At 44.3% G+C, this 12,320-nt stretch overlaps 1 protein-coding gene across 6 annotated transcripts in view; it reads left to right on the top strand.

Moving 5' to 3' along the window:
* Positions 1 to 12,320, top strand: part of SH3KBP1 (SH3 domain containing kinase binding protein 1) — a 281,170-nt gene that overhangs the window by 191,939 nt on the left and 76,911 nt on the right. For all 6 annotated transcript variants that reach the window (XM_077770448.1, XM_077770238.1, XM_077770366.1 and 3 more), the window contains one exon: positions 4,908 to 5,002. In XM_077770448.1, the coding sequence (XP_077626574.1) occupies positions 4,908 to 5,002 (95 nt within the window). The remainder of the gene's footprint in view (positions 1 to 4,907; positions 5,003 to 12,320) is intronic.

Genomic DNA, 12,320 nt, shown 5'->3' with positions numbered 1-12,320 from the left:
TTCTGTTCTTTTATGCATCATTTTCTCTGTACCTTTGAATGTGTCTTTTTTTCCCTATTTCTGGAAAGAGGAAGTCACTGTTTTTTATCAGATTCCTCAAGGACTCTAAGACAAAAAAGCTTAAGGGGCACCTGTCTGGCTCATTCAGAAGAGCATGCAACTCTTGCTTTCAGGGTTGTGAGATTGAGCCCCACATTGGGTGCAGAGGTTTAAAAATAAATAAATAAACATTTAAAAAAAGATACAAAGCTCAAGAATCAACTTAGGATTTCAGTCTTAGGCTAATTCATTAGTTTTTTTAAAAAAAATCTTTCCAAAAAATAGAGACAAATTCATCTCAATCCGTGAATAAGTTGTGTCTTTGTTATTTTTTTATGTGCTTGTGTACATTCATTTCTACTTGATCTTGGACTAATTAAATCCATCTAATTGATGAATAGATGGAAAATGCCTGCCTCCAAAAATTAATTTCATTCCTTTCCTCTTCATCTCTGTCTGCTACTCATTTAAAATCTGTAATCTTCCCATGTCCAAAAACGGATTTGGAATTATATTCTTCTTTTAAGACCGATCAAATGCCTCCTCCTTTGTGACCTCCTCGCTGAGAGTAATCATGCCTTCCTCTGCACCACCTTAGTTGTGTCCTGTCATCATGAGTCTCTGCTTATTCATGCATTGGTGTTTCCTTCTTGTCATCTATTACCCTTGCCTCTCCCCAGGCATTGGTTTGTCACTTCCTTGCGAGGGTGGAATGGGTGGTTGGACTGACTTACGTGTCACAGGCCCAGGAACTGACAAGGTCTCTTTCATGGTGGTGCCTCAATCAGTGTTTGAATTAAAGTAGAGAACATCTTCGTTCCCCATGTGTGTAAAATTAAACTCATAGTCTCAGAGTTAATCTTTTTTTTTTTTTTTTGCTTATACATTTATTTTTTAGTATCTTAAGACCATTGGTATATCCAAACTAGCAGCATGTTTTCGTTTTCCAGTACTGCTGAATTAGGGCCCTAATGCCTCAGTAGTAAAAACAAACCCTTCTTTTCAAATATATCCTCATAACTTAAAATGTGAGGCTATGGTTGCCATGTTTGATCAGGGATCTTCCGAGCTACCGTGCCCATGACTAGAGCCGTGAAGTGTCAGAGCTGGCTGGAACTCAGATCTAGTCCAGTGTGCTTTTTGGAGCTTCCAGAACTTTACTGAGATTATTTTGGGGACCTGGGTGGGAGATGGGTGAGTCCCACTCTCTAATTTAACCACAGCAGCTTTGGTTTTAGTTGTCTTACATTGGAGTTTTAGAATAAGTTGAAATTTGATTAAAGTGTTCTGCTGAAATTGACCAGATTCTCCCCCCATCCCTCCTTGGCCAGCCTCTCCTTTTACATCCAAGGACACTGATGTCCAGAGCTACTGCGTGGTCGCCTCAGATTTTATGCTCAGGACAGCCCAGCCAAGATTGAACCTAGTCTTGACTATCCTGACTCCTGGCCCATAACCCTCTCCTCCTATTTAACTGTCTCTCAAAATTTCCTCCACTTTGTAGCTGTCACTACGGGGTAAAGCAACATTGAGTGGGATCTGTGTCTGGTTGTAGGAATACAAAAAGGGGCAAGCATGATGTCGAAACCTGCTTCATAGCCAGTGGTAGTTGACAGTAGCCCCTGGTACCTGTATCTCCTACTTTTATCTAAATTGGTGCTTTCCAGATAATTCTGTATCCAGTGCCTCACGCACAAAACAGTATACATGACAGGAATGTTTTACAACTGGGTTAGGTTGGAGCTCCTGGGTGACTCAGTTGTTTGGGCATCCAACTTTAGCTCAGGGCATGATCTCGCAGTTTGTGAGTTCGAGTCCCACATCGGGCCCTCTGCTGTCTGTCTGCCAGTGCAGGGTCCACTTTAGATCCTCTGTCCCCTTCTCTCTCTGCCCTTCCCCCTCTTTGCTAACTCTCTCTCTCTCTCTTTCTCTCTCTCAAAATAAATAAAACATTAAAAAATAAAACTGAGTTGTGTTGATTGTCATACAACTGTATACATTTATTAAAACTATTCAAACCATACAATTAAAATGGGTGAATTCTATGGTATAAAAATTACACGTCATTAAAGATGTTAAAAAAGAAAGGCAGGGGGATACCTGCCCTCCTTAACTAATAGGGAAACTGGGCAGAAAACAAAATGGCCCCATGAAACATTTTAAAGGCATGCTAGTACTTTCTTATAAGTATTTCTTCCCTATGTTCGTTACAAGTCAATTCCATAGTCATTTATTGACCCCCCCTCCCATGGGCCAGGTCCTGAGGTAGACCAAGAGAAGAGATTGGGAGATAGTAGGTAACACAGAGACATAGGAAGAGGCTTTTTAAGTGGAGGCAGATGATAGTCAAGTGTTTCAGAGGATGTAACTGGAAGTGTCATCTTTCTTCCACCAAGTTCCTTCATGTCAGGGTGCCTTCTGCTTTGAGTGATAAGTACCTATTCAGCCACAAAGTGGTAAGCAATACAGTTTTATGGAGTCTGGGTAATGAGGGATCCAGACAGGCCCCCTGGAGTTGGCTAATTCGACAGACATCTCAACAGTGTCAAGACTCAGGCTCCCCTCCTCTGTGATTTTCTTGGCTTTCCTCTCATGGTTGAAATATGACTGCAACAGTGCCAAACATTGTACTGTCTTCCAGCAAGGACGAAAGTGTTAAAAGCCAAAAGGCAGAGGCGACTATTTTCCTCTCCACTCTTTTTTTGAATCGGGGAACAAAATCTAACAGCCTCCCTCCCCCCAGTAGAACTCCTCTCACATCCCACTGGCTAGAAGTAGATCACATGCTCGCCCCAGACCAATCACCAACAAAGGGGAATGAGAGTATTATTTGCCTAGACATATCTTACTCATCCCTAAGGCTGTGGGTGTTCCCCATTCCGTAATGTAATACAGCAAGCTTATATAAACTGGGAAGGGGATGGGAATGGTGCTATGAACCAATGTCTACACACACTTAATTAACTTTTTTGATCGAAAGGAATAGAAACAGTGCGTGTTTTTTTTTCTTTGTTGACCACTAGTGTCTTGTCTTTTTTGTAAAATATTTCCATGATGTTGATCCAATGAAATATTCTTCCAACTGGGACTCTGCAGGGAAGTTCCTCAATACTGCTGTGTTTGTTTCAGTGTTGTAAGTTTTGAGGTTGAGTAGTCATATTTCACTAGCACAGTCAGTGGGAAAATTGGCAAAGAGCTGTCATTATCCAATTTAAAGATGCTTAACTTGGCCAATTCAGAATTTGGGAGGTTTGCTATTACTAATTAAAGAGAGATGGAATGTCGGTAACTTTGTGGACCTAGGAATCTTGAGGCAGAGTAATATCGATGGGATTTAGAACTCGTGCCCCTCAACACGGCTTAATGAACAAAACACCTCTGGGGCCCAGAGTACCTAAGCCAGATGGTTTCCAACACTAGGATAGGGGATGTAATTGATAGATTCTGTCCACTGGACAGAAAGCAAAACCATTTGCCCAGAAAGTGAGTCCCTCTCTCCCTCCGTCTCTCCTCCCTGTTCTCCCCTCCTCTCCGAACCAACCCCAGACCACAGTGTGTCTATATCACAGATTTTTTTATTGCCTTTATTTTATACGTCACTCTCTTTGATTGATAGGACATTAACCATAATAAAACCTCCACATTTTAGTCATATAAATTGTACTAGAGACAATATAATTGATACTTGTGTGTATAGCTTTAGGTTATGATCTGTCTGTACAAACTGGCCTGATCCTTAGAAAATATCTAAGGTCATTCAAAACCATTAGGGTTGTTGACTTTGCTGCAGGATAATAAATGCCTGTCCCAGTAGATACTAATTCTCTTGAATTTTTCTTTCTACCTTCTGTCCTAAGTCATTGAACACCAGCTTTCCAAGTCTTAATTTCCTAGCTACCTAACAAATGTTTTTGCTCTCTTCTAAGCTGGTGCTTTTGTGTAAATACAGAAAATTTAACATCAGATAGACTCTTTTTTTTTTTTTTTTTAAGTTTATTTATTTATGTAATCTCTACCCCCACCGTGGGGCTTGAATCAAGAACCACACGCCCTTCCGACTAAGCCAGCCAGATGCTCCTCATATCAGACAGACTTTCAGAAGCATGTAATTGAGGACATATTTAAACTGATTTTCAGTGGCCTTAGCGTTTTTCTCTCTTTCGTGAGGGCTGGTACATATCCTTGCTGATGAACAGCCACACCTGAATAGGCAGGATGCCATAGAGCGGCAATAAGACGGATTTGAACAAGCTTGCCCCCTTCTGCCACCAACATACACACGTGTATAAGAAACATTTAGTTGGTATTAGTTGGCTGTCTGTGGTCGACACATGTTCACATACAAATATCTGTGTCTGGAGAGGTGCCATGATGGGGTCTTTCTCGTTGTTCGGAGCACCGTGTCAGCTTTGTTACATACACAGATACCCTGTTTCTCACTTGGTGATCCGTAGACGAAGGCCCTTAGTGGGGCAGAATTTAAGCTCTTTGCTCTTGTAGAGTACGTCTGCTTGTGCACGCACCCAGAGAGTGCAGAAAATGGTATATAAACTCAAGAGCATATAAAATATATACCTGAGACCAAGGAAACCTTTCTGCTTTTCTGCCTGAGAGACACAAACCAGTCAGTGACATTTCATGACATCACATGATTTGTGAGGGGAAAAAAATGAAGAGAACAAATAATCATGAGCCCAAAATGAGCAATCTTAGGTAGTTTCCTGAGGGTGATCCTTTCTTTAGGCAGTTGTTATATCCAGTCTGTTATGTGTGCTTTTCTCTGACGTTTATGTGAGAGACAACATCTTTTCCTAGGCCAGCTCATTAGATAAAGCATTTTAAAGATTGTATTTTTTTTCTTCTTACAGCCAAGGATTACTGTAAAGTAATATTTCCGTATGAGGCACAGAATGACGATGAATTGACAATCAAAGAAGGAGATATAGTCACTCTCATCAATAAGGTAAACAAGTGTTCCCTCCCGCCTTTTAAACTGTGAAGCGCTTTGAGGTGTTGACCGGACAGTACAAGATGTTGTTTTAGCCCTTGAAACACTTGATTTTCATTTTCTTAACTGCATCTTTCCTCTTGATCAGGCTAAGCCCGGTATATCTAGGTGAGTGAATGAACGTGAAAATCGAATAGATTCTGTTTGTCTTGGGGCCACCTGCAGCTTTGCATGGCCCTGCAGAAAACTCCATTCCAGAAGGCCTAACCCAGAAGGCGGCCTGCTTGGCTAGAGGGCCTGCCCCCCATGGCAGCCCCTGCCGCAAAGCCGTGTCAGGAGGTATCCATAGAGGGGCTTTAGAAAGGCAGGTCATTCCTCTCAGGCAGAAAACGCTTAAAGAATGTTTGCTGTTCAGCTCAAAGGCAGGTAGCATGCCTGAGAGAATTCTGCTTGTCTTGTTTGGGCTAAGAAGGTTGGCTGATTTTATTATCATTACAGGCAGAGCCCTGTAAACATACAGAGAGCTGTAAAATCTGTGTGAATTGATGCAGCTTAACAGGGCCTGAACCGTGTACTACTTACGCTTTCATGCAATGGTACTCACCAAGTAGGTTGTTGAAAGATATATTATTTAAATGGTTCTTAGAATATACGGCCTTTGGTCTGAGATACAAGATTCTCATGATGGTGGAATGCAGCGAAAAGCTGAGCCATCTCTAAGATGTGCTGGGTGGTTTATTCCTGGGTCCAGGTGAGTGATGGGGACGCGTGATGCTCTGGGTGCACGCATGACTTGGGGGTCATCAATGGCTGCCTGTGTTCATGCAGGGCTAGAACGCGTTGGCAGGGTGCAGAGCGCAGGGAAAGGTGAGAGAGAGCAGGGGTGAGGGTGGGGGAGATAGGCCCTGAGTCTTGCTCCTGTGGCCATTCCTGAGAGGGAGGGGCTCACAGTGTCGCCAGCCTGCCCTCCCCCACCCCCATGTGTGTCCATAAAGTAATGGATACGATTTACCTTCTGTAGTCCAGGACGGTCACCTTTAAGACATGGTTGTAGAAGCTGTGTGTTTTAAGAGCCTAAGCCAAAGATACCAGGGCACTAGTAACCCCAGGGGCTAAGCAGCTCACCAAAGATCAAATTATTGTAGGGAGAGAGTTGGCCTTTTCCATACGACAGTGGTGTGGCAGGCAATGCTGAGAATACTTTTCTGGACGGGCAGACTATTCCCAGCTCCACTGATGGGCCAGGAGCTTGCTCATTGTTGCATCTGTAACCTGCTCTCCCCGCGTTCGTTTCAGCGTGTCTCCATCAGTGTTGAACGTGGCAGGGGGGTAGAACACTGCCTTCTTGTTCTTTCTGCCAAGGACGCAGACGCGGTTCTTCTCTTTCCTTACCAGCCTTCCCCTCCTGCTTAAGTGGTGCCTCCTTTGTGCTGCGTCTGCGTGGTGCATTTCCTGTTTTGAACCATACACTGAACCAAATACTTGGAATAAAGAAGTTGTTAAATCGGTGTTAAAGCACGCTACAGACACTTCGCTAAGGAGCACAGATCCATGGTTTTAGTCTAGCCCTTTCCCTGTGACGATAAAGCAACCCATGTGACGTTAAATAACCCATTCTTTGCAATTCCGGGGTGCACGTTACTATTTTTTTTTCCTTTTTCTTGGGAGGGAGCAGCCTCTTTTTAACTGAAAGCCAGATGTATCAAGAATATTTAATAAGGTTTGGGGAAAAGAAAAAACTACCATGGATGGTTTCTTATCTCAACACATTTATTTCTACCTCACTAATATACTATATTCCCGTCCTTGTCATTTGATTACATATGATGAGGACACATTCATTTTGATGATTTTGTTCCTGCCAGCTCGAGATCCAGTCTGATAAGAAGAATTGGATTTTTCTAAAGCACTTAGTCAGAAAGGGACCCTCTCCCGGTTCTGTGCTCCATCTGCACAGCGGGGAGAAAGGAACGCGCGGGTGCGGAAGGCGGCTTTGAGCAGTGTCCGGGAGCTGTACCGGTTTCCTTGCTTGCGTATCTTCATGCCTGTAAAGCAGTTCAGAAACTGAAGCGGCTTATAGATTTGCTCTTACGCTTGGAAAATGTGACCTTGTTATCCTGGCCATACACTTAGCCCCTTGGCCTGCCTTGTACCCTGCTTCTGCTCCTCAGGCCCAGAGTGCCATGTCATTCTGGCACTTTGTCCCCCTTGGTCGGCCCTGCCCCCACTCCCGAGCCCAGGGATCCTGCCTTCTATGTCCCTGCCACTTCCTGTGTCGGGGGCAGCCAGGCCCAGGCTGGAGCCACCCCTCTCCGGGCTGGCTGAGCAGACAGCCACACCCCCTCCGTCTCCCAGCACCTCCCACAGCACCTGCTCCGGAGAACCCCGGGGTGGCCAGGGGTGGCTGGGTGCTGGCACCCCGGTCCCCTCTGTTTATCCTCCTGCAATGGTGCCTTGCTCATGTGACCCCTTTGCTCCAGTGAAAGTCTTTAGCAACTTTCTTCTCCTTCATCATCAAATCCAGCTTGATTCTCCTTGCACTCATTTGCCCAGCGCTCCGGCCTTAACCTGGCTTTCTGGCCTTGGACCACCTCACCGTTCTACAGTGAGCTCTCTGGAGACGTCCCTGTGCTGCTCCTGCCCCCTCTGTAGCCCGACCCAGACCGTGGTCCTGCCCCCGAGGAGGCCCTCTGCCTACCCACCTAGCTTGTTTTTCAGTAGCTAATAATACAGCCGGTCTGCACGCACGCTGTGTCCTGTACCTGGGCCCATTTCTAGCTTGTCACTTAAAAATGTCCCCTGTGCACTATCAATTTTGTTTTTATTATCTTTTTCAAATTACTTTTTTTTTAATGTTTAGTTATTTATTTTTGAGAGAGAGAGAGAGAGGGAGGGAGGGAGAGGGCACAAGCAGGAGAGGGGCAGAGACAGATTGAGAGAGAGAGAGAGAGAGAAAGAGATTTTGAAGGAGGCTCCAGGCTCCAAGCTGTCAGCACAGAGCCCAGTGTGGGGCTGGAACCCAGACTACGAGATCATGTGTGACCTGAGCCAAAGTTGGACACTTAACTGACTGGGCCAGCCAGGTGCCCCTGTTTTTATTATTATTTATATGGTCTGTGAAATCAGATCTCTTGATATCCTGTCCTTGTGTAGATTATTTTTCAATTTTTTTGGGTTTATTTATTTTTGAGACCAAGAGAGACAGAGCACTAGCAGGGGAGGGGCAGAAAGAAAGAGAGACACACAGAATCTGAAACTAGGCTCCGGGCTCTGAGCTTCTAGCACAGAACCCACTGCGGGGCTCGAACCTACGGACCGCGAGATCACGACCTGAGCCAAAGTCGGACATTTAGCCAACTGAGCCACCCAGGCGCTCCTCTTATGTAGAAATTTGACTTTTATTCCCATAAAGTATCTGCCAGCCTTGACCTAGCATTCCATTTGTTTGGAAGCATGTTCAAATGACAAGTGCCATGTAGGTCACCAGCTCTGAGGAACCAGGGTTTGTTGAATCCCAGCAATGCCATTCGGGGCTGTGTGTTTTGGGGCATGTCACTTAACCCCTCTGCACCTCAGTTTCCTCAGCCAGAAAGTGGAGCTCACAGGGCTGCCGTGAGGATTTGCTCAGGTGCTATGTATACAGGAATTGTTGCTTCACCGTGGGCTGCTCTGTCTCAGACCTCGGACATGGGAAAGCAAGGGCATGTGACTGGGCCCAGTTTGCGGCTAGAGCAGGAACGCCTTGATCGGAACTGGGTAGCAGTGGTGGGAAATCTGCCTGAAAATAGTTCACAATTCACAGTGGGTGAGATTTCAGCAAGAGTTGGAGAAAAAAATATGCCCTAAGTACTTTGCTTGCCGAAAAGTGGGGAAAATGGAATCCGTGTCTGTCAAAGCCTGTAGACATTATAGAAAAGTCATAATTTTCCTCTGAGTTAAAGGAGCACCTAGAAATTCATTTAGAGGAGTGTGTGCTGTCGGTATCACAAAGAGAAGAGCTTCACTATGATCTGTTCAATGTGTATTTTGATAGGCTTCCGTTTTGTACGTAGGAGTTGAAATGAAAGACCTGAATTGTTGTTCTCTAAATTCAACTGCTTTTGCTGTTAGAGGTTCTCAGTTTACCCCCAATTCCACCAGTGTTTTTCTTTGAGAGTCAGCTAAGGTGGTTTCCCTTTGCCCTCCTTTTCTGTGCTGCGGCAGGAGTCACAGGGCAGGCGTTGCCCTCATTTTTAGCCCGAGATTGTCATTTCGTGTAGCTTTCTAGAAAATGAGTCAGACACCCTTAGTGGGTGCCTGTAAGCCCTCCATGATTCCTGAAATAATATGCAAAGACCTGAACTATTTGTGTGTATCCCTGGAAACTAGGATGAGATGTGGCAACCCAAATGGTTTGTTTTTTAGTTTATTTATAAAGAATTCTTGTGGATTTAGGAACATTTCCACTTGCACAGAACACACCTGTGTTTAGCTTTTATTTCCAGTCACTCAAAAATAGCTCCTTCATCTGTGTTCCTGCCGCCCCCACCCCTGCCTTCGTGATTTGTGCTCAGAGCATGGTTGAAAGGGTTCGGAAACCTCTGGGTCTGGTTTCCAACCAGAAAAGCTCCCTGGAAAAGGGCTGAGAGCAGNTGGGCGCCATTGCAATGGCGCTCCTCGCCCTGGACCCTGTCACGTGGGGGAGATGGAGCCCAGTTGTGGAGAGGGCCGAAGTTCCTGCCCTTGAGCCACTGTCTCCTGGCAGGATGCTGCCGGGTGGCCGGCAGCAAGAGCCCAGGGCCCCTCATCGCCATTCCTTTTCCCCATGGCAGTCCTGAAGTTAGGTGGGACCACGGGTGTCCTGTGCAGATTGCAAAGAAGGAACAGAGGCCTAGAGGGTGGAAGTGACTCTCCCAAGGGTTCCCGAATGGCATAGCCAGGGCAGGGTTGTGCTGCCTGAGCTGTCTGTGGGGCTGTCAGATGCTTGTTGAAGGTGGCACCTCACTGCCAGAGGTGACCCAGCTGCTCACTGAGTCACACTCTGTTGCTGGATATCTAGGGCAAGCGCCTATCAGAGTTTCTTTCTAACTTAATGTTATTATCCTTATTTAATCAGGAAAATGATATTACCATGCCATTACCCCGTCTGCTTGCATTTGGGTGTCCATGTTTATGACTGCTTAGGTTTAGGACCACCCAGAAATACTTTCTGATTTCATTGTCACTTCTCCAGAAATGAAAGGATAATCAGTGCAGAGGAAACGATGAACTCAGCTCAGGGCTAATGTTCTTTTTGTGCCTGAAGCCCTCTTCTCCCCCATCCTCCTACTTTCTGCCCATGCCCAGCATATTTTGCTGGGCCTGGGTACCACTTAGTTTTCTGTTTGCTTTCAGTACGAAGAGAGAGAGAGAGAGCGAGAGAGAGAGCGAGAGAGAGAGAGAGGAAGGCAGGAGTCCTCAGCTCCTTCTTAAGTCATTCTGTGATTATAAGTTCTTTTGTTTGTTCTAATGTTTATTTTCCCTTCCTGCTTCCTCCGATTAATTCATTAATTAAAACATTTATTCAGGGAAGAATGTTTTCACACTTCTTTGCTTCCCGCCCCACAGGAAGTAAGGATGTTGCCTCAAAGAGAAGTGGCTTTAGGAATTTCAAGAAGAGTTCTCAGCTTGGCATAAGAAAGCCCATCAGCTAAATAGACCACTGGCCCTGACCCTTTCTCTCGGCACTGCCGAAGCTTTTAGCAGAGATAAAATGCTAGGATTAAATGTGGTTTCAAGGGTGAGGAGTAAATTAGCATGTGTCACCCTGAAAATGATGACACACTGACAGACCCATTAGAAGGACATGTTTTATGAGTGAATGAAGAAGTTAAGCATAGGTCTGGGATCATCTGGGTTTACACACATTTGAAGAATGTCAGTGTTCAGCAAATGAGTCATTTATGTCATAGGGTGTAGTTTTTTGCAGTATGGCCTGTCTCGTTACACTGCATATGTCCTTACTAGCAACAGAGGTCACAGCATATCTCCTCAGAGCGTTAGAAACCCCAAGGAATACGGTTGTCTTCCTCCCTGAGCTTGTTGATCGTCATAAACACAGTGTTAAATTAGATGAGGCTGGTGGACATAGGACTTGAGGTGGTAGAAGATCTCTCTTTAGTTTACCAGTAGATGGTCAACACCACTTTTCTCCTGCAACACTCAGAAAAGCCTGCAGGTGTCTTAAGGAATGAGAGAAACTCTTTCTATTTCCAACCTTTCTGTGGGTATTACCCTGAGAGGGCTAGTGTGAGAATCAAAGGAGATATTGTGGCTGAGAAGGCTTTAGAAATCTAAGAGTTGAATTATAGTTACTGCTCTGATAAGTTATTATGGGAAGCAGAAAAAACGAGCTCTCAGTCACTGGAAGTTTCCTTCATATATTGAGCTGTCCAGACGATCAGTTCAGTACTTTAATCCCTGAAATTCCCCTTTATTATTTCTTTTTTGACTTTTCTTAGGATAAAAGTAATTTATTCTAGTTGTATACCTCCATCTTATTAAAGTATCTCAAAGCTCTTACCGTTCCCACTTGCATTTTATTAAAACAGGCTTTTCTGAGATGGAAAGTGGCATGGGATGCACTTTTAAGTAATACCTTAAAATTATGTAAATAATACTNTCTTACCCTTGGGGGAAAATGAGAAAAAAAAAAAACCCAGGTAAATAGATAAATACAAAGAAAAGTCAAAATCACCTGTGACCTCACCACCTTCGGATACCTCTCAGTATTTGAGCTGTATTCTTCCAGATGTTTCACACACAGAGACACGCACCAATTATAGTTCAACGTAAAAATAAGATCGTATCATACACACTATTTTGTAAGCCTCTCTTTTAAAAATATATCATGCCTGTCTTTGGCAGCATGGTTAAACGGTTCCTTAGCATCCTAATATATGAAGCACCACAGTTCTCTTTTATATTTAGCTAGTTTCTGGGTTTTGCTTCTTTTAGACCATGATGCGTGTAGTCATCACTCTGTAAATTCTTGTGCACGTTATTAGTGCTGCCACTCTCTGCTACTTCTGTAACCTTGGGAAGGTTGTGCAATCTGTGTGCCTCAGTTTCCACATCTGTGAAATGGGGGTGATAACAGTACCTACCTCCTGGTGTCGCAAAGATGAAATGAGTTAAAGTAGGTAAAGCACTTAGAATGCCTTGCTCAGAGGAAGTGCAGTATCGATGTGAACAGTTGTTATTATTTCCTGATGATAACTCGCATTGCTAAAGGTAATGCCGCCTCAGTTCCTTTTAAAGGTATTTAAGTGAAAAAAAAAATAATAAAGGTATTTAAGTGAAATTATGAAAGATT

The sequence above is a fragment of the Crocuta crocuta genome, unplaced genomic scaffold (genome assembly GCF_008692635.1).
Source record: "Crocuta crocuta isolate KB4526 unplaced genomic scaffold, BGI_CrCroc_1.0 scaffold312, whole genome shotgun sequence".
Taxonomy (NCBI): domain Eukaryota; kingdom Metazoa; phylum Chordata; class Mammalia; order Carnivora; family Hyaenidae; genus Crocuta; species Crocuta crocuta.
Note: the sequence above shows the minus strand (reverse complement) of the source record. Positions and strands in the feature narration are given on the sequence as shown.